The sequence below is a fragment of the Branchiostoma belcheri genome, unplaced genomic scaffold (assembly GCF_001625305.1).
Source record: "Branchiostoma belcheri isolate BF01 breed outbred unplaced genomic scaffold, Haploidv18h27 scaffold30, whole genome shotgun sequence".
NCBI classification, from domain to species: Eukaryota; Metazoa; Chordata; class Leptocardii; order Amphioxiformes; family Branchiostomatidae; genus Branchiostoma; species Branchiostoma belcheri.
Window position 1 is genome coordinate 1,245,575 of NW_017803910.1, and position 21,142 is coordinate 1,266,716.

Consider the following 21,142-nt stretch of genomic DNA (forward strand, 5'->3'; position numbering starts at 1 on the left):
AATAAGTTTGATATTACTACTGTACTATCGTCCAGAAAAAGTCAATTTACTTGAAAAGCAAAAGATGATGTACTTTCAACCTAGGTCTTCAAGCACTACTTTAAACACTACATGTACCTTGATAAGAAACTATAGCTGCGAAAGACTAAAACCACCCAAACCAGTATTTTTACGATGAAAATTGATTTGAGCATACTGTAACTGTGATTTACGATTACAGAGACTTAATTTTGCTGTAGGAGGGGAAAGTAGTTTCCATATGAAACATAACAAATGTAAATTATTGCATGTTTATTGTGAAAGAGTTCTCAGGCTTTCAGTGCCATGCAGTCCTAAATGTAGAACAAATACAAAACCCAGTTTGGTAATATTCGCTGTGAAACTTGATGTTGTATGTAGACGTACAAAAAGTAGATAACAAATCAACAGATCAAAATTTGTACATACTTGCACAAGTCCATCCACCAAGAAAAGACAAAAATAAATGCAGAACTTCGATATGTTGTATTAATAGAAATTCATCCCACATTTGCATAAATCCATTTAAGATAATAGCCAATATAAACTGTGGCAACCTAATGAAATTAATAAGGCAGAATTACTGACCATAGACAATTGAAATACATGGTCATTATACATATTAATAGATTAGACATACCCATGAATAAAGGCATGTTTGAATAGTTCCGAGTATCATGAAATTGATACAATTTCTGGGATGTGAAGGGAGGATCATTTCAAACTTGTACATTAATGTCAGTTGGAGTCTGAATTAGGGGTTATCATGAATATGGTACTAATGATCATGGTAATGCTAAAACCCCTACACCAGCCTCCAATCCCTTTATACATCTTTGATGTAAGATGTTTCAACAACACAAAAAGCAGAGTTACATGACAGCTATATGTATTGTTTGCAGATTTGTGTTGCTACAATTTTATTCCTTGTACTAGTGTGTTGGTTGAACATGACACAAAAATTATCAGGACTCCCACCCCAGCAGCATTTAGCAGGATAGAATGCAAGTCAACAGTGACTACTAGTATTCCTAATGTTTTATAGTGTAGATTCATCAAGCTACATTGTACTTTCTGGGTTCCATGCAAAATCCGGGCTGAGATAGTGAACACTCAAGTCATCTAATGGTCAAAACTAAATCACTACTACTAGTTCTGGAGCGTCTAAATTGCATTTGTATACACTGTTTTTTACACACTTTTTTGTAACCTTACATCAAATTTTTTCATTTTTCTTCTCAAAAACTTCTCTCCTCTGGATGAACTACTGGATCCTCAGGGGGGAGGGGGGGCGGTGCAGATGGTTGATTGACAGCTGGTTCTTGTTTACTTCTTGGAGGAGGTTTTCCTGCTGGGTTTCTTGTTCTTGCTGGATGGTCTCTTCCCCTTCTTTATCAACATCTTGTTCTTGATGAATCCTCGTTTTCTTTTTCCCGACTGTGAGAAGGCAAAATAGACATCAGTGAGAATGATGTGAATGTAAAATTCAAAAATGAGAAGTAGATGTTGTAGTTCCTTTACAAAGAAAAAAAATGATTAGAACAACCCAGTCGAATGAAAGCCCATCTGTATTGGTAGAATCCATAAAGTGAAAGTGATCTTGATCCAGTTTAGCTCATTGAAGAGCTAATCTTCTACTGGTCGTGACAGAGAAGACAGACGCTATGTACAGTATTTACAGGGTCATTGTACCGGGGAAATTCCCCTAGCTCTTTTCGACAAGCACAATGAACAGTGGACCACGGTTAACGTCCCGTCCAAAGGACTGCGACCCTAAACAGTAGCATGCATGTCAGGTGAGCGACATCAGCTGGGATTCGAACTCCCAACCTCTTAGTCCAAAGGCAGGATCGCTAACCACTGGACTACGCACGCTACTATCTACTACTACTATCTCCATAGTTGTGGAGCTTACGCTTACTTCTAACACAAACATGATGAGCTTAAACTCTACAACCACAAATGTATATAAAAACCCATGTTCACCTTTCTGGAAGTGAACTTGGTTTTGGGCTTGATGTCAGTCTTCCTGACGGTGTGGTCTAATCTAACCCGGTTGTCCTGTTTCTTGACCTTGTAGATCCTGACCAGCCAGTGTTCCGTGGTGTAGGCCTCCTCCAGGTGCTGGAAACTGATGTCTTTGTTCCCTATCTCCACGTTCCTGGTCCGGTCAAAACCAGGGGGAGTTCGGAAGTCCAGCTACAAAAAAAAAACCCACAATTTTCAAAATCATGATTGTCTTGAAATGGACAAACATTCATTTTTGTAGGCCTGTTTCTGTTTTGTAAACTTTCCCATATCTTCTTTTTTGACAAGAATTTGTATGTACTAACCTGCATCTCCCCAAACCTGTAGTAGCAGAGTTTGTACATGAGACAGTTCAGCAGGGTCTTGGAGCCGGCCTTGTCCACTCGGAACTCTCCTTGGGGGGTGAAGTAGTCACCTTCCTAACAGGGACAGGAAAAAAGACTTCTTATACCCATAAATGTTACCTTTAGGCCACACCAATTTAATTTGTTGGTTCTCGGATTTTTTCAGAAAAAAAATGAAGCGACAGGGCGAAAAAAAATAAAAATAAAAACAGGCCTAGGCATCCTATTATAGCCCCAAATGCTTCGATTGGAGCCATAAAGTCAACACAAAAGGCTGGGATAAAATTTAAACAATGAATTTTGAACTTTTAACCAAACCACTGCATCAAAAGTTTGAAAAACTGTAACAACTAGGAAGAAAAGGACTTTCCTCAACTGTTGGGAGCAAAATATGAGCATCTTTTAGATTATTCAGAACCAGAATTTTTTTTTTTTTTTTTGCAAATCAAGAAAAAAATGAAGAGGCGAATCCGAGAACCAACAAATTAAATTGGTGTGGCCTTATAGTGATATATTTAGTCAATCTTTAAGCTATTATTAATCCATTTATCCATTCACAGATCCAACCTGTCAACCAACCATCCATCCACCCAAACACCCACCCACCCATACACCCAACCCACAAACCAACCACTTACCCTGATCTCCTTGGGGTGTTCCCCCTCTGCAATCCTCACCATCCACAAGAACTTGTTGATGTCATCGCCTGAGTAGCCAATCACGCCTCCGAATATAACCAGCACATAGTCCACATCCAGGGCCTTCATGATCTCATAAGCCCTCGTCTCATTGGACGACATGGCCTTTCCAACCTGTAAAACAGCAGCAGTAGCCAATCATCAGTGTCTGACAAATATAGTATGTCATATTACAGCTGTCATATAATTGGAACCTAGATGAATTCTACAGCACTATGCAAAGCTTCTAGCAAAACTTTACCTGTAATGGTGGCTGTGTAGTAGTTTAACCTTTTCTAAGCTGCATAATCTGCTAATTGTAACAAATAAGAACCTGTGAAGACATGCTTGATAAGCCAAAGGTTAAAGTGAGTCAGACTTTACCCGTAATATTGGCCATGACACGACACACAGGAAAATATACAAGCATAAATACACTGACAACTTTGGTAAGCCAAGGGTTATGAAGAGCCAGACTGACCAGTGCTATGTGGCTGTTGTTCCACGTGTTGTTGTCCACCAGAGTGGTTCGGTTGGCCATGCCGGCAATCTGGTACCCGTAGTCCCACCACGACATCACGCGGGAGTGGTCGTCCGTGTTCTGCCTCAGCCAATAGTACGCCTCCCTGAAGTCGTCCAGGATGTTGCGGGATCCGTCGTGGTTGTAGGAGGCGAGCACGACGCTGGGGCTGGAGTAGGCATTGCTGGTAACCCAGGTGCAGTGCACCGCGAACATCATCAGGATCATCATGACCGCCATCACCACGATGGTCTTCACGTTCCCGCCCAGACTCTCCGGCTCCCCGCTGGGCTCGTGGCGAATCTTCCTCACCTTCCCTGCCTTCGTTAGAAAGGTCATGACACAACGTCAGAAACAGGATACAGGAGTTTTCTTTTACACAACCAAGATAGTTTACCTTGCTGACGTTCGGTGTCTATCGACACCTTCCTACCTACAGTGGCGAGAAGCAGAACTCCAGTCAGAAGCTCTGAGGAAGGTGTCTGATAGACACCGAAATGTCAGCAAGGTAAACTATCTCGGTTGTGTAAAAGAAAACTCCTCTATCCTATACTTTACCAACCTGATGAAGCTATTTTCGGTTTGTAGTCATGAAACCAGGGCCTGTCAGTTATGGCAGTGGATTGATTTTTACCTCTGCTAAGGATATATTCTATCAATGTTAATCTGTTTATTGTCTTTTGGGTTGATTGTGTTGAAGAATATGTATACCTTTAAAAACGTCTCTGAAATTCAATGAAAACTGCTGGTTACTTGGTTTATAATCAAGTCCCAGTACCTACCAGCTGAGGGTGTTGAACATCACACACACACATATTCATGGAGAACAGAAACATACATGGAATGATTGATAGACTGAGGGAAGGTAGTGTGAGAGGAGTATGGAAGAGTGCTTCTATCCATCTATGTAGAGCCATATCTTTATATATTTTATACATCTAGTTGTTTTCTGTATCTACAGTATACAGAGTGTGATTCTAATCTCGTGTGTATAAGTTTGTTTGGTGAAAGAAAGAATGAAAGATAGGCAGAAGGAGGAGTGGATAGTGGACAATGACCCAAAAAAGAAAAATGAATGAACAACAACTTACTGTTTTGGTTACCTTATCATACAGATCTTTGCTTTTGTTTCTTTTGTCACCCTCTTCGTCATCTTCGCTTTCGTCCTCGATGTGGTGGACTTTCGGCGTGTCGTCCACGAGGTAGCGTTCCAGTACGTTAGAGAACGCGATGGCGGAGAGAATGCAGACCACAGGCGTCAGGGTCAGCATGAGACGAACCATCACTCCGGCAAAGTAGCTGGCACTGATGGCGTACAGCACAACTGTGGAGAGGTGGGAGTTTTCAATTCTTATATTGTACTTTGCCATCAAAAGTACATATCTTGCACATACATGCTTAATACACAATGTATCAGATTACCCCTATCAGATTCCAATGTACAAATCTGGTATTCAAATTTTTAAAAGCAGTGCAATCAAAAGGCGTTTGAAGTATTCTATTGAACATTTGGAAGGCCGTATGATATTACCATTATAGAAACCGATCATATAGCTAGTTATCACACAGGCCAGAACACCCATATCGAACGTTATCATGGCCCAGGTATGACAGAAAATCAAGTATCTGCGGCAGGGCTGTAGCCAACTCGATTTTCTTCCGTCATGATTGGGAAATTAGCTTTAAAAATGCAATTTCCCAAATTTTGAGAGGCAAACAATGGATTGAGGGTGGTTGTCAGTGGTTCTTCAGATGTTCTTATATTTTTACCAAAGATTTTTTCCATCACACCCTGCAAAGTTTGGGCAATGGACGGAAAAACAGACACTGGCTAGAGCGCTTACTGTAAATGCATTTATGTTCGCGAGGACTAAATTTCGCGCAACGGAGCAAATAGAGAGTTCGCGAGGGATTTTAGTTCGCTATACAGCAGAACCAAATACAAAAGGGAATGCCGACTTTTGATAATCGCCGGATAACCAGTGATTTTCCGCGCACCCCCTTTTTCATCATGGGTTTGCCCGGCAATATTTTTCTTTAGTCACGCAAAATCGCCGGCTATGGAATTTTTAGGAAAACGCTACGGTGATTTGGGGTCAATATTTCGTTAGTTGCAGTTTAAAAATTCACACAGAACTGATGGCTCGCGCAGGAATCATATGCATGGATTTGTATCGTACCGAAGGACCAGGCATCGAACTGTTTGATTTTCACTCGGATATTCAAAGATGAACTCGTAAAATATATTTTCAAAAACAAGAAAACTTTGTTTCCCGGCATTTATCTCTTGAAATACGGCGCTGATTTGACACAAAAATTAGTTTCATGCACCGCACGCGGCCTGTTCAGCTAGCTGTTGTTGTTGACGGTATGCAAATCCCGCGTCACGTGTCCGCATTTCGCGTCTCTGATTGGTTGTGCACCAGCTGGAGCAGTGCTGCGACGGTAACATACAAGCGGGCCGACGCCATGTAAACACATTTTCTTTGTTTGGATATAAGCGCTAAAACGCTATTTTCCACAACCATACACCGATCTTCTAGTTAAGAAATACACAGTTCCAAGAATCTTTCGGGAAAATATACATCTCTATGCGGATTTTTGGCGTTTTCGGCATGATTAGCGTGCACGTAAAACCGGAAGTATACGGACCTCGGCGTGGGTTTGTCGTACCCACGCTACATTTTTTAGCGTTTTTACCCTGCGTTTTCCAGTCAAAACGATAAACAACTCCCGCTACGGAGAACCCAGTAACATTTCAGATCCCAGCAATTATGTTTTTGATAAAAATATTTGTGGATGTACCCGCATTTTAGCCGTATTCCTGTCGCAAGCGGCCCCGCGCCGTGCACGCTAAGATTTTTGTACGCAGTTGACACGGCCTGACACAGGATTATAATAAATACTAGTAAATAATTCTGATACTCAACAATAACGCATAAATATTTTATTTCTTGAAGAAGAGCTGGTCTACTTTTATTTGTGTTCCTGCTGAGACGATAGTTCTACTTGGCTCTGTAGCGTTCATAATTTACCCCCCCCCCCTTGGGCATAACCATATGTCCGGTGGAAACATATGGAAGACGGAAGGAGTGTATACGGTGAACTGTTCGCGAGGGACATGACTTCACGAAGCAAGGCTCTTCGCGAAAACCGCGAAGCTAAATCCCTCTCGAATAAAAATGCATTTACAGTATCTGCGGCCTGAACAAGAAAGCAGAGTCTACCCACTGAAGACTCTCTCGTCGTTAATCTTCTTGATGCAGAACCAGACGCCGGCGGGAAACGTGCAGACTAACACGTGCAGGTCGAAGAAGAAGGAGACCCAGGTGGTCGGCTGGTGCTCCGACACTGACGCGATGATCGGGATGTGGATCTTAGCATACCTGGAGGGGAGGGGGGGAGTGAATCAGAGTTTCAATCTCCATACAAGTCTCCATACAATATATTACTACTTAATGACAGACGGCCATCAAAACTCGGATCTTGCATTGTTAAACAAGTTGTTGTGAATGAAGAATTTTGCTATTCAATATTGTACATGTACATTATTATATTGTACATATATGACAAGACATATACATAAGGCGCATGGCTGCTATCTGATCTTGACTGTGTATGGTTTACAGTAAATAAAACTAAAACAGAAAATAGTGTAAAACTTCCAGTACTGTCACTAAGGGCAACCTGGGTCTCAAAATTTGTGTCCTAGCAATATAAGGCATTTAAAGTCCCATTTACTTGACATACAAGGAATTTGTAGTTCTAAACGACACCCCAACACACGGCATACTCACCCCGTGTCATATAGAGAGTAGAATCTCCCACTCCATGGTGCAACATAACCTGAAATCAGGGATTCATACAACAGACTGTCACAGTTATATGGAGAAATGTGCTGTGGTTAAGAAGAAAAAATGTTTGTTTCAATGGTCAATTTTTCCTGCTTCATCACAATTGTAAAAGATTATGCAAGCAAAAAACCTTCATTTCATTTCAGAAGAAGTAATATTGTAATTGCCTCATACAAGTAAATAGTATATATAAATAATATAAATAAATACACAACTGACCTGCATACGTCAGGTACACCACAGCCATGAGGACTGCGGCCGCTGAAGCAGCTACAGCGAAGAAGAAGAGCGACCTCATCTCAGACTTGGTGAGACTACTCAGGTGCGTGTGCAGGTACTTCAGGAACCCGTACGCAATCAGGAGGGCAAACACACCTGCAGGGACAAAAAAGGAGATCATTTTTGCCTCCATCCCAAAAGTGTGTCCAAAAATTGTCACAAGAGACTAAATACAAAAGCGTAAAACAACTATTTGCTTGTTTTGCAGCTGGTTAACTACATTTGTACCTTTAAACATAACACACTAGTTTTCTGCAGAAAGTACAAGCTACATAACACCAGACCTTAAGGTTTGCTTAAGTGAGGAAAGAGTAGAATTAAAGTGAGGTTGGTATTGGAGCCTGCTAGGGATTTAAACTCAGGATGTTCAAATTATAATCCAACAACCCTAAAGGCAACTATTAAAGGCAATACAAAAATAAACAAGACATTGCATAAAATATCAACTCTGACTAGCACTGATGTGACCAGGGCTGCCTACCGGCTGACGCCATGTGTTCGCTGGTCCTGATTGGCTGGAAGCCGACGAAGGGGATCTGCATGGACAGCAGCAGCCCCAGGATGAAGAACGCACAGTACGCTGCAGGGCAAAGGTCAGAGGTTACAGCCGGGTCACATTCATCAGGTTATGACAGTAAACTGGGGGCATTTTTTTTACCTTGTCAACTGTTTCTGTTATAACCCTGCATCTGAATTAAGAGGACTGGAGTTTGAATCCCGGCTATTATGGATCACCTGACATCCATGCTACTTATAAGCTTGTTGCTGATATGAGATGTTAAACCGGTCAACTACTACTACTACTACTAACTACTACTACTACTACTACTACTACTCCAATAACCACTCCTAACACTACTACTACTTCTACTACTAGTACTACATTTTGTACTACTACTACTACTACTCCTACTACTTACCCACAAATATCCTGTAGGAGAACCTGCCCATGAGAAGCAGTACAAACACGTGCAGCGGGATGAGGTTGATGATGTAGACATACCCTCCCCAGGCAGACACCTGTCAATCACATCACATGTTACCACGGTGATGGTTACTATAGCAACAACAGTAGCAGCCCTGGAAAAAGCGTCTGTCTTTTTGACGGAATTTTGACACTCATGACAAACAGTTTGTCCAATATGTCATCTTTGACATGTAAAGATGTCATTAAACAAAGCTTAGCCTACCACCAAAATTTCCCTGCAAAATAGAGGAAATAGCATTTCAGGGAGTCAAGATTTCAAAATTTCCACGGGGGTGCATGCCCCTGGATCCTCCTATGATGTTATGTAAAACAATATTAAGATGATGAAAAAAAATTCTTGCTGGCTAGAATACTGGACTCTATTGTTTGTACAAACTCAATGCCATTTTGAAAACAGATACAAAGGAAGAAAACGAAGCTGGACTCACCATATAGAAATATGCCAATGCTGTACATCCTGCCCAGAATATAGACCCTGTCTTTACTGATTTAACCTGTGGAAAAGAGGAAAAATGTCTAGTCAGAAAAGGCTATAGCTTTATAGCATACACACCAGGTTATCATTGCTAAGTAATTATTAATTAATCTAGAAAAGTTTGCAATTTTGTATCAACTTCAGTTGTTATCAATTTATTGACAACCAGCAAAAATGGACACACATACAGTGTAGTATGTCTATTTATACATATACTGTTGGCTGCATTTGTAATTTTGTACCTTTAACCATCAGATTATGGACAGCATCCATGTACAGCCATTAAACGGTTAGTAGGGTGAAAGTTTAACATAAGGTTTTTATGTTATATCTTTCATGCATTGAAGGGCTCTCATTTGCAGTGCTTATATACCAGTACAGTACTACCAGTATATAGGTAAATGGAATTGGGCCAGTTTTATACAGTACTGGTTATTCAAGTGTATCTGCCATTGTGTCATGAGTAGCTATAGTAGTGGTAACAAAGTGCTCTGTTCATTTTTTTCCTGAATAGAAACGTTTTACCAAAGATACTTCAGACAACAGAAGTACCCTTGAAGCTTCGTCAGTCGGAACTGCCTTTTGTATGGTTTCCTTTTTTTCTACAGAAAATTGAGCTACAGTGTTGCTACAGTAAGCACACATTTGCTCTAGATAAAAAGGTGATCAGTAAAATTCAATGGTAGGAAAACAGGCCAGTGCTACAAATAACAATCAGTCTATCAATCACCCATACATGTGTATCTCTGGAAAAAATGAATTGCCACACCCCTTTCTCTTGGAATGGTATATCCCACTATGATGGCACATGTCAGCTAAATCAGCTCAGGTGGACTATACCATGTCCCTACGCAAGGGTGGCAAGCCCATCCTTATTCCCATGTTGTTCTACAATCTTTCAGTATCAAGATGATCTTTCACTACCTGACTTTCAAATTGATCAAAACACCAGTCAATGTTAAAATAGAATGGCTCTTCTAACTACTAACATCCTTGTCTGAAGAATATGTGAGCATTTCACTCATGAACGTATCATATGCAACCTTTTGGTGTAACGGATTACAGAATTATTGATTTAACTCTGGGTTCTAGTTTGAATAATTGACACTTAGCCCGCTAAATATGGTCGCTGAAATTGTCTTGTCAGATTCGAGGATTCTCAAACTGTCTAGCTTCTTCAGTTCAATTGATTTTAGGTCAAAAATGAGGTCAGGACTCCACCCAGTTCGACCTGTGAAGTGACCTCTTGAACTAAGAATAGCCACAGTACAATAGTGTACTTCAGACAGTCTGTATGGTAATTTTCTAGCAGGAGAGAGGGTGGGAGGGGGGCAACTGTATGTCTGTGCTGGCAAATCCTTTGGGAGAGAATACGGTTACCAGTTTGACATTTACAAAGGCAGTTCTGTCAAATCCTGTCATGTTTAGAATTCCCCAGACAAATCTATGCTATGTAGACACATTACTGCAGGGAATACAAGGATTATATCGAGGCAGGTGTTTGCGAGTGTGGGTGTTACTCATATGTTGCTTACAGCTAGGTTCAAATCCTTTAGAGTCAAAGTGAAATGTACACAATTCAAGACTCCAATGCACCATCGTATCGTCCAAGATACACCATCGTATTTTTGCCACCCAGACATCAATATGGTATAGGATAGGGTTGATTAAACTTAAAAGAATGTACATTGTACATGTAGATGCCTTTAAGAATGACCTATTTTCTGTATGAATACTTACCCATAGAAAGTAAGTAAAAAGTAAGGCAAAGATGGCGATTCCCTCATTGTCATAAGACCCTGCTACTGATCTGGAGATGTAGCCAGGAACTATGTAGAAGAAAACAAGTCATACTTTCAGTTCCATAGTTCTACATCCATGAAATATTTTTAGAATGATTTGCTATCATTATAGAAATGTGACATTTTTTCTATGTTCTGCAGTGGGTGCCCTGAACTCAAATTTCAAAATTTATTCTAAAAATCATACATTTAGAAACTTTTCAATAAACTATTTAGTGCAGTGTTTCTCAAATGGTGAAAAACATTGCATCAATATAATGTGAATTCTTATTCTTCATCCACAGCATACAAAGCACTACATAGTCACAAGGAAATCAGAGTTCAACAAAGACGTATGGTACGTATGGTACTCAAATTTTAAAATCAAGATCTGAGGATGATTAATATCATCAAACAGTGAAAGTTTCTTACCTATTGCGATGAAGCATGCTGCTAGTAGCCCCGCCCCTTGGCTCCATAATTCTTTGGTTAACAAGTATGTTGCTATGGATGTCAACCCACTGCAAGATAGGAGGCAAAAAGTTCTACCGTTAGATACTGTACAGTCATATATTTTTAGAAGCATTTAATTTCACAGTAGGAATATTGATGGAAAGAGGTTATCACTGTGTTTAGAGTTGGCCGTGAAGAACAATACTTGCAGCGTCACTATATATTTGGAGATTTATGGTAAAATGGCAAACACTGCATTGGAACAAACCAAAGAGGGATGGGGGTGGGCATGAAAGGTTTCTTTCCCTGATAGCAGGCTTTCCTTCTTTCAGCACAATTTTGTTTTTCACAGTCCTTTCAGATGAAATGTTTTATTTTCTTATACCAATTCTGTCAAACTGTGATACAAACAGCAAAACTCTGCAACACTCACAATATATCTTTACGAACTCATCTTACCTGAAGGTTGGAGCTAAGAACACACAGACATCTCTGATATGTACAGTGATGTGGAGACTGTTGAGTAACCAGTGGATGGTGCCTGCTGTTACCATCAGACCTGGGTACACCTGGATACAATACACGTGGGACAATGGCAGTTATAGCTAATGTTGTGTCACACACATAGCAACAAATACAGGACAGACAATACTCATTTTCAAGTGAGGAAAGTGGTGTAAAGTGCCTTTCCCAAGGGCACAAGATCGGTGGCATATCAGGACTCGAACCTGAGACCTCTTGGTTCCGAGTTGAGCACTCTGCCATTACGCCACATGACCCCACCAATCTTTATGATCTTTATTTGCCAAATCATGCCAGAGGGCTAATTGCTTGTACTGTGTCAAGGAAGGTTAGGTGAAAGAAAACTTTTGAAAAAACATTGATTGTAAGAAACTGTCTGAGATGTTGACTACTTACCGTCCCCCCTACTATCCTCCCTAGAGGATACCACGCTCTCTCATCAAACCAGTTGAGGAAGTTATAGAAGCCATAGTTGACCAGGTGGTGCGTGGACCTGTAGTTAAACCTGAGAAAGGCACAAAAACACGGTTAAACATGCAGACAAGACTGACCAAGCTAGCAATTAACATGTGCACAACATTGTAGAAACTTTTAAGCATCAAGCACATTTTGTATGACATATATGGCTGTGTATTTTCTACCTGTAACTGTACCTATAGGCTATACCTGTAAAATTGCTTAGATACAGGTCCTGACTGCTTAATCTAAGAGCAATCTGGTTCAAATCAAATCAATAATATTTGCTGATTTGAAAAATATATTTCTCCTATATACGTATAATATGATTCCTTTTTTGACATATCTTTGATTTGTAGATATCTATTCATCATAAAATATACTGTAATTGTGCAACACTTGCTACAGATATCTTTCTGCACACCTGGAAGAAATTTTTTATTTTCTGCAGCAAATTATAGAACCATTATACAGCCACACTAGTACCCAATTCCTTGCTGCCTAACCCTGTAACCATTACAAATGTGCTGCAAAAGGCTATCTCATCAGTGAGAAAGTTAAATCACAATTCCCCAGGGCAGGCCTAGCACTGTTACAGATTAAGACAAATAACCGTTCTAAATAAAGCCGTAGACAAGATCTCCCTGCTGCAGAGTTTTCTCCATTGGAGGAGCCATTCCTTGCATTGACAAAATATTGATTCCATGGCCTCTGGACCCCTGGGTAAAGATTCTCCATGATTTCTCATTTGCACTCGAGTCATTTCTGACTAGAGAGAAGTGATTCTACTGTCTCAGGTATTGATCTGTGTATTCTGCCATATGATGCTACTTTCTTCCTGCTACAGTATCAAATAATACAGTACAAATAGGCTCTGAAGACTGAAAATTTACACTGTTTTACAGTAGATATTAGAGGGTGGACTATGTGACCAGGAATTTTACAAAAAGTAGACAACATTTTAAAATACCTGCATATAGATGAAACATTAATGGTGAATAGTGGAGACATGGTAGCAATTCACAATTCACTAATATGAACATGTGGTGGTCATGATATAAATTATTAACCATCGGATCTCTGAAGGATTTGTTGTGGCGATTATTGAGCAAATCCTGCGAATTATGGTTCAGAGTAACTACTGATTTATACAAGAATGATTCACTGTAATGAAGGGAATAACTTAAATGGGCTACATTAATTTCATTCTTTGCATTTCAGATTTTTAAATATTACGTGGATTCAAAGAAATTATTGAGATTCTAATGGTTATGATATATTCACATACAGAAATTCTCACTTAGCTAGACTTTTAATACCAAACTCATATTGATTTAGGTTGCAGGGAGAATCAGTGTTCAACAATAGCAGAAGTGGATACGATTTGAACTAAAGCTACAAAATATTTCTGAGCACCCCTCAGTTACAAGTACATCTCACATCAATACTGTATGGAACACTGAGTGCAAATATTTCTTCCAATTAATTCCAGTACACCTTCCAGGATATGACCTTTCCAGAGCGGAAAATTTATTGAGTATATTCCGAAAGCAATCTGGCAATATCAAGCCCTGAATTTCTTTTCTGTATAGTGTAAGTGTACTGAGAGAATTCATCGGCACAACAGCGTAATCCAATTTGAGACAGTTTTCTACCATGAGCAGTTGTCTTCAGGGGTTGTTCAGGGATACAGCCAGCTGCAAGGGTTTACAGTATCATCACCAGGAGAAAAGCAATTGGAATTCTGTAGGAAGGTCTTGGACTCAAATTAAATTTCAACGGGTGCAAGGATGGTGTATTACACTAGGGAAGTACTGTAATGGAACACTAAGAAGCTTACGGGTCTGTACAGAGGCTAGGACATGAGCATCATGATAAAATATTATGAAGCAAGTTTAAATTGCAATTTCTAACACTAAACCCAAATTTTGGTCTAGTATGCTTTTGCTTTTGCAAAATAACACAAGTTGACCTGTCTTGCTCTCCAAAATCTGATATACCAGTAATATTACTGTTACTTTAATCTGGTCCAGGTTCAGGCCTGGACTTGATCAATACATTGGACCTAGATCTGTATTTGGACTTGATCAAGCTGAACCAGTACCCACCCCTTAGGTACAACTAACTTCTTTGCCTTTCTGGAACAGAGCCCACAAACCTTTTCATAGTTGTAGTCTAGACAGACTTTCTAGGAAAAACTTCTTCAGTGTGGATGCTCCTTTTAGCTGCTAGAGTAAAATCAATGCATGATTCTATACTAGGTACATTTGGTAACTGACCAGAGAAACCTTTGCCTCCTCATACAAGAATTTCAAAATAGATTTATCAGGTTAGTCTTTCTAACTACTGTAAAAGTAATTCGATGGAAGGACAAACTATACATCTCATTTTACGGATGGTTTCAAATCAGGGAACTGATCTCTAGACGCCTAACAGAGGACACGTTTCTGTCTGTCTGACATTTGAGCTTGGCCAGGATACAAGACTAATTCGTCGCCAATTTTGTCTGGTCATAAAAGATACATACTGTAATATATGGGAAGCAATCCAGGCTTCCAGATAGGCAGCCAAATACCCTCTGTGCCAGGCAGGAATGGGTTTTAGATGCAATCGTGACCCGGCTTTTACAAGGACTTTTGACGTCAACATTTATATGGAACTACTGCTAATGGTACTATGACTGGGAGGGGGGGTTAGTAGAAAGACTTCAAGGGTTTAGTGCTATCGAATTTGGAAACAAATTGTCTACTTAGGTAGACTTGCATTTGGTTTCTTGCAGCAGAAACAAAATCAGAACTCAAAATGTTACCTGCTTATGCAGGTTGGTGCAGGTAAAATTACAGGTATTTCTGATGTCTTACTGAACATATTAAACCTGCAATAGCCCAGGTCCCTGGTAAAAATGCCATGCATTCACAATAGTATCATCCTTTGATACAGCAAATACCATTTAAATTAGTGCAACACATTTTCCAAATGCTATTTTGAATGGACTAAAGGGCATTACAAAATGAGTGGAGCAGAAAAAAACTGTCTGGGGCAGGTGACTTTGGAGTTATCACCCACTCCATGCAGTTAGAATTTAGAGGCCTGAAAATGTACATTAGAATTGCCATAGAAATAAATTGGTCTTTTCCAAAGTAGTGAAAGTTTTATTTGCTAAAATTCTGCACAGAGTGGCCACAAGCCATCTAATGGCAGGTTTATTTTCAATTTACTGCGACAAAAAATGGGTAGCAGGAGGAAAATCTAATAGAGCTGTTATACATTTTTAATGCAAACCTGGAGGGAATATACCTTTTTATGTCCAGGTCTGCATAGATAATGATCCATTCTGATATGGATATGGAGGAATAGCTTTGCATATCTAGTTTGGCTTGAAAGTTCAAACTACATGTATATTGAAGTAAAATTTTAACCACTGTAGTGACAGATATTACATGACAGTTGTATTGTAATTAAATGATCACATGTTATTTGAGGGTTTCCTTTCTGAATAACCAACCAAAGACAATTGCTTGCGTGTGAGAAGATCAGGGTTATCAGTGTGACAGATACACCAGAGTTAATATGTCTCCAGGGCACATGAAGGATTTGGTTGTGACATATCCAGCTAGGGAACAATCAATTTTCAGTAAGCGGTTTCTGTTAGAAATAGAAAAAAAAATAGAAATCATAGTGTCAATAGATTTAACTATCACTTGCTTGAAAATAACAGTTAAAACTAATTTTTTGAAGGTACAACATAATAGCTTCTGGTTAATGCCCCTTTTTGTATTTCAGTGTCTTTTTATCTGTATCAGTCTGCATCTGAAATAATGTATTTCACATGCGCCATTTGCAGTCCCAACTCAACAGGGACCCATTGGAATACATGCATAATGAACAGTTCTTTGTCTTCATTATAACACACTTACGTAAGCTTGAACCCAGACACATATCTTAATGCGATGCCTTCGAATGAATTCCATTCTTCACTTCACAATTGCAAGAGGAGTATCTAACAATACATGTATCAGCTTGAGACATGTAAAAACTAGTACAATTTATTACAATTTTTGTTGCAATGGCTCCTCTATATATTGTGAGTTATTAACCATATAAAAGGTATCAAAAAGACACCAGACACTCATTATATACTGCTGGCCAATATGTAGTATAGTCAATAATGACAATGGTAAAATCCCAAGTATGATTGTTCCTCTTTTCTTTGTGTGTTCCCCTTTTCATAACTTTTGACTTCTGGTGACAGAAACCTTTGTACAGTATTGCAAACATGATGACCTTGATCAAGGCCAGCAATCAATCAACAGCAGAACATAGCTCAATATTTGAGACCAACAAACTCAAAACTTTTCCTACATAATTTCCAATGGGGAAATACAACTGGCAGGCAATATAAAAATTTAAATGCATAAATTTCATTTATGAAAATTTACAACAGTCAAGAAAATTATTGCACAGGTTCATAGTGTACTAATTTCACTTTGGTTCACAGCAGACATTTTAAAGAAAAACAAACATATATCTGCTTTGCATACAAAATAACATCATCACCAATACAAAAGAACAATGACAATGTTGACCTAGTCATAAATTATGTATATATAACATCACGGTCACACACTATTATATATTGTGTTCGTTTTCTCCAAATTACCTTTAATTACGATACAGGCGTCAGCAGACCAATTTAGTTACGGTCTGCACATTAACCCTTAACCAGCGCCCCTCCCCCACCCATGTGCACCTGACAATCACCTGAGATTCTTAGGGTGACTCTTAACACACACACGTCATGAAAACGTCTGTCCTCTCCTTGATCAAGTTCACGGTAATAAAAATGTCTAGCGAAGCGTTATGTGCCGGGACCGCCACTCCACTTGATCTTTTATGAATGAGCTTTGAGCATACAAAAAAAGGGCAAAGCGAACACAGGTGACTGTCGATTTTATCACGCCTCTTCCGCCCTCCCACCTTAGCGGGCGATTCCGGCCACTTACCACGGATCAAACTCGTGGATGATGCTCTCGAAGCGTATGACGGCGAACAGGCGGCTGCTGAAGGCGGCCAGGTAGGCCAGGGCGAGGATGGAGAAGGAGAGAAGGGACTGCCAGCCGGCAGGGTTGGACAAGGCCGTGCGGATGTTGCTCTCCCCCGCCATCTTGGAACACGTTCTACCGCTGGACCAATCACAGAGCGGCACGGCACAGGGACGGGAAGTCTCGCGCCAGGCCGCGGGAAACACCGACGGGAAGAAGCGCCCACTAGCGAGAATCATAGTCAATGCAAGTTAGGTACAAATAAAAGAAGATGCAGATGGGCCGGAAAAAGGACCATGATTCCGTGAAGTATACATGTTGACTTCTGTTCAGCTGTGAATTTGGACAATGACGTGATTCTAGAAAAAATATGCCTGTAGTACTACTGCTGGTTGTGACATCTCTTGATCTCTCGATCGATCTTATGCATACGTCTGCTAGCTTTACGTCACAGCTCTAACGTTATAGGAATAATATTATTCGTCTTCAGATGATGTAGATCTGTACATCTGAAATTGGTAGCATTTGTGTTACCTTTCTATATACGTAATATACTGGTATTCACTGTCACGTACAGCCCGGCCCCCACGAATAGAGTAGAGTAGATCTTTCGTGTCGGTAGGAAGTTCTCTTCCACTTTGAGCCGCTCCTTGTAGTTTACTGCGTTGACATTGTCATCTTGTGGGGGTTGTCCAGTGCCCGGGGGTTGTACACCACTGGATGACTTCTCATGTGTTTGTCCAGTCTATACTGGATATACGCTGTAGGGTCCAAGTACTCTCCAAACAGAGGTTCCAGTGAAAAAAAAAAGAAACCCCGATAAAAAAAGCCTAAAAACACGCCAAAATAACCCCAAACCCAAACCTCTGCTTGGAGAGTAGGGTTCAAGCTCGAAGGCAATTATGACACCAATACTAGTATCCATCCGCCGTGCCTTCAGATTTGTCCTTGGCGCTGCATCATGTGGGGCGTAAGCCTAATTGGCCCTGCACATGGCGATCGAGGATGTCATGCTGCTTTCCCCCATGCACTCGGAACGCGACGTTGTTACGTCAATGTTTATATGATTCTTGCAGTGTGTGAACGTGTGAAGAATAAAAACATTCACTCAGCTATTGTCTGCAAGATGGGGCGAGTTCATTTCTGCTCCCAGTGTGTTCGCTGGATTTACGTGTACATGTATTAGTTATCGGTGCCAGAGGCTATACTAGCTTGATTTTTTTTCATCTGTGCGTCCTGACCGCAGACCTTCCTATAGCTACATACGTGGTAATTTTACGGTAGGACCAGTTTTAATTGGGCCCGGTATGTAACATTGTAGCCTGGAATCAATGCCTACCAGACATTTGCCGGTTTCTAGTAGCCACCGCGAGCGGCGAATACATGATGTAGCTCGTAGGGATGTAACAGGATAGTAACATAGGAAAATGGTAAAAATCGGCCAAATGCTAGTTGCCAGAGGCGGTCCAGGGAGCCACCAAAAACTATTAGCGTTCCACAGAAGCAATATCGTAAATCCTTAATAAATGTGTTCAATAAAAATTATTTGCATGTGAAGAGGACCAGCGACGACTTAAACTGCGTTTTCTCCATTTTTCTGTTCATTTTATCCATGAATTGAAGATATCTGGTTATCATGGAAGCACTGTTTTGGTGATATCGATAACATCTTTCATATGGACTCAAATTCCACAAAGCTTGCTTCGGTTCTTTCCGCTCAAGATGCCGGAAATAATGCCGACCTATAGCTCTAATAATTCGAATGGGTCCTGGGTAGGGCACTACCCTCGAAACCCATACACTAGGCCTGCTTGTAATGCATTAATGGGGCTTCAAAGCTTCAATACGACCAAAGCTAACAAGCCGATAGAATTATTGCCCAATTACTTTGTTTGGAGTCAGCAAAAGGGCATGCATGGTGGTACCTCACATATACAGTGCATATGTAACGTTATAGTTGGTCGACTGAGCTTTGCCTTGTTTTGGAAAGGGTCAGTCCAGCACTAGTTTATTTTTTTATTTTTTGAGAATTGTTTGCCAAAAATTATTTCAGTATTACAGTAGATACAAGATGTTTATTGGAAAGAGAAAATTATCAGTTTTGGCATCAAGAGGATAAATGTATACATGGTATGCTAATGACGTTAATGTAATATCATGCAATTTTATTACTAACAGTTATCCATATAACCTCCTTGATATAACATGTTATCGGCGTTATTTTGTAACGTCACGCCGATTTGAACTAGATGCAAAACCTACTCGCTATAGACTGTAAAACGTCCTTTTTTGTGATGTTATTCCAATGTAATTACCAACGTCTCTATAACAGTTAACTAGTTACGTTAGAGGAAAGCTAGATGACATTGAAGTTGAAAATTCATTGCGGCATCCATTTTTGACACTAACGTACAAATGTATTAAATGTGGAATATCGCCTACGATTGAGCTATTGGTTTTAGCATGTCGTTTATTCGAGAAGAACGTCATTTGTTTTGCCCAGAAGGTACTGTAGCAGACTCAGGGACTTATATTGAGCAACGCCCCCTCTCTTGTTGACTACAGCTGAGACCGTGTTGACCCCTAACCTTAGGGGGCGTGTCACATAGGGCACAAGCTTGCATTCCCTTGCAAAGTACTAACATTTCACTTTAAATTCGCAAGACCAAAGGTGACCTACATACCAGAGCTACCGATCTTTTATGTTTCAAAGAGATTTACTAGTCATATTGGGGAATGGTGTCAAATTATCGGACAAACTGTCACCGATCAATGGGTAGAATCTCGTAAATTTGGTCACCTGATCCATTATTGTGAGTTAATGCAGTGAGCAGGCGAACCTCTATCCATCCGCGGGAGGTTGACGCGTGGATTCCAGTGTAATTTCAGTAATATTCCCGAATTTGGAACTGAAATTTTGATGTATTGGTAATCTACAATACGATACTCTACCCTAAGGAACCTAATACAAGATAGAAATGGTCGATGAGTTCTGTCAGTGCATTTATGTTGATTTATGAATATGGTACTACTTGGTTTATACCACATCAACAATTCAGGTCCATATTAACTTTAAAGTATATCGGCGTTTCAAAGTATATCCTATAAAAATTAGTCGGAAAGATACAAGCACATATACTCTTTATTATTAACATTAGTAGTTTACGAAAATGAGCAAATATGAGCCTAGAGTGATGCTAATTTCTGACAGATATGCCCCCCTGAAGAAAAGTGGTAGACCCTACCGGCGGAGGAATATGTGTGTTTACGTCCATATTTGCCAGTGCTGAGGCCCCGGACGGCAGTTGAGCAATGTCGGCGGCCAGGAAGGGCAAGAGACGAAGGAAGCCTGCAAAAGTCTTAAAATTCAGCTGATTTTCGCGGATCGGGACGGTTTTTACTGGCATTTATGCTACCAAGAGAACAGCTCGTGTCTATGGCGGATTTAGAGCACAGTGTCAGCCCGGAGGCGGAGGGAATGGAGGGGGACGACGAGCGGACCGAGACCGAGCTAGCGGAGCACGATTCCCCGGACAGCAAGCGGGAGTGTAGCCGTAACGACGGGGGCGATCACCCACTGGAGCACCTCAACGATCGCCGCAGAAAACACCATCGGAGGGGACACCGCGGCTCGGGGGCGGAGGGCAGGAGGCGGTTCCGCCGCAAGTGGAAACCGTTCGTAAAACTGAGCTGGGAGGAGAGGAA

At 40.5% G+C, this 21,142-nt stretch overlaps 1 protein-coding gene and 1 pseudogene across 2 annotated transcripts; one reads left to right on the forward strand and one right to left on the reverse strand.

Annotated features, from left to right (window-relative positions):
* Positions 1-276: 276 nt before the first annotated feature.
* LOC109474294 (dolichyl-diphosphooligosaccharide--protein glycosyltransferase subunit STT3B-like) lies at positions 277-17,599 on the reverse strand. 2 transcript variants are annotated; one of them, XM_019774580.1, is made up of 17 exons: positions 17,399-17,599; positions 12,336-12,444; positions 11,877-11,986; positions 11,397-11,485; positions 10,924-11,012; positions 9,137-9,202; positions 8,641-8,740; positions 8,202-8,300; positions 7,661-7,816; positions 7,385-7,433; positions 6,819-6,973; positions 4,691-4,911; positions 3,549-3,908; positions 3,029-3,202; positions 2,352-2,465; positions 2,005-2,217; positions 277-1,455 (listed from the first exon to the last, which is right to left on the reverse strand). In XM_019774580.1, exons 1-17 carry the CDS (start codon positions 17,557-17,559, stop codon positions 1,345-1,347), a joined length of 2,376 nt encoding a protein of 791 aa, XP_019630139.1. In that variant the 5' UTR covers positions 17,560-17,599; the 3' UTR covers positions 277-1,344. The 2 variants fall into 2 exon arrangements, with proteins under 2 accessions (XP_019630139.1, XP_019630138.1); XM_019774579.1 differs by having other exon boundaries at positions 4,679-4,911.
* Positions 17,600-20,716: 3,117 nt separating this feature from the next.
* The window catches only part of LOC109474110, a 2,560-nt pseudogene continuing 2,134 nt past the window's right edge, over positions 20,717-21,142 (forward strand).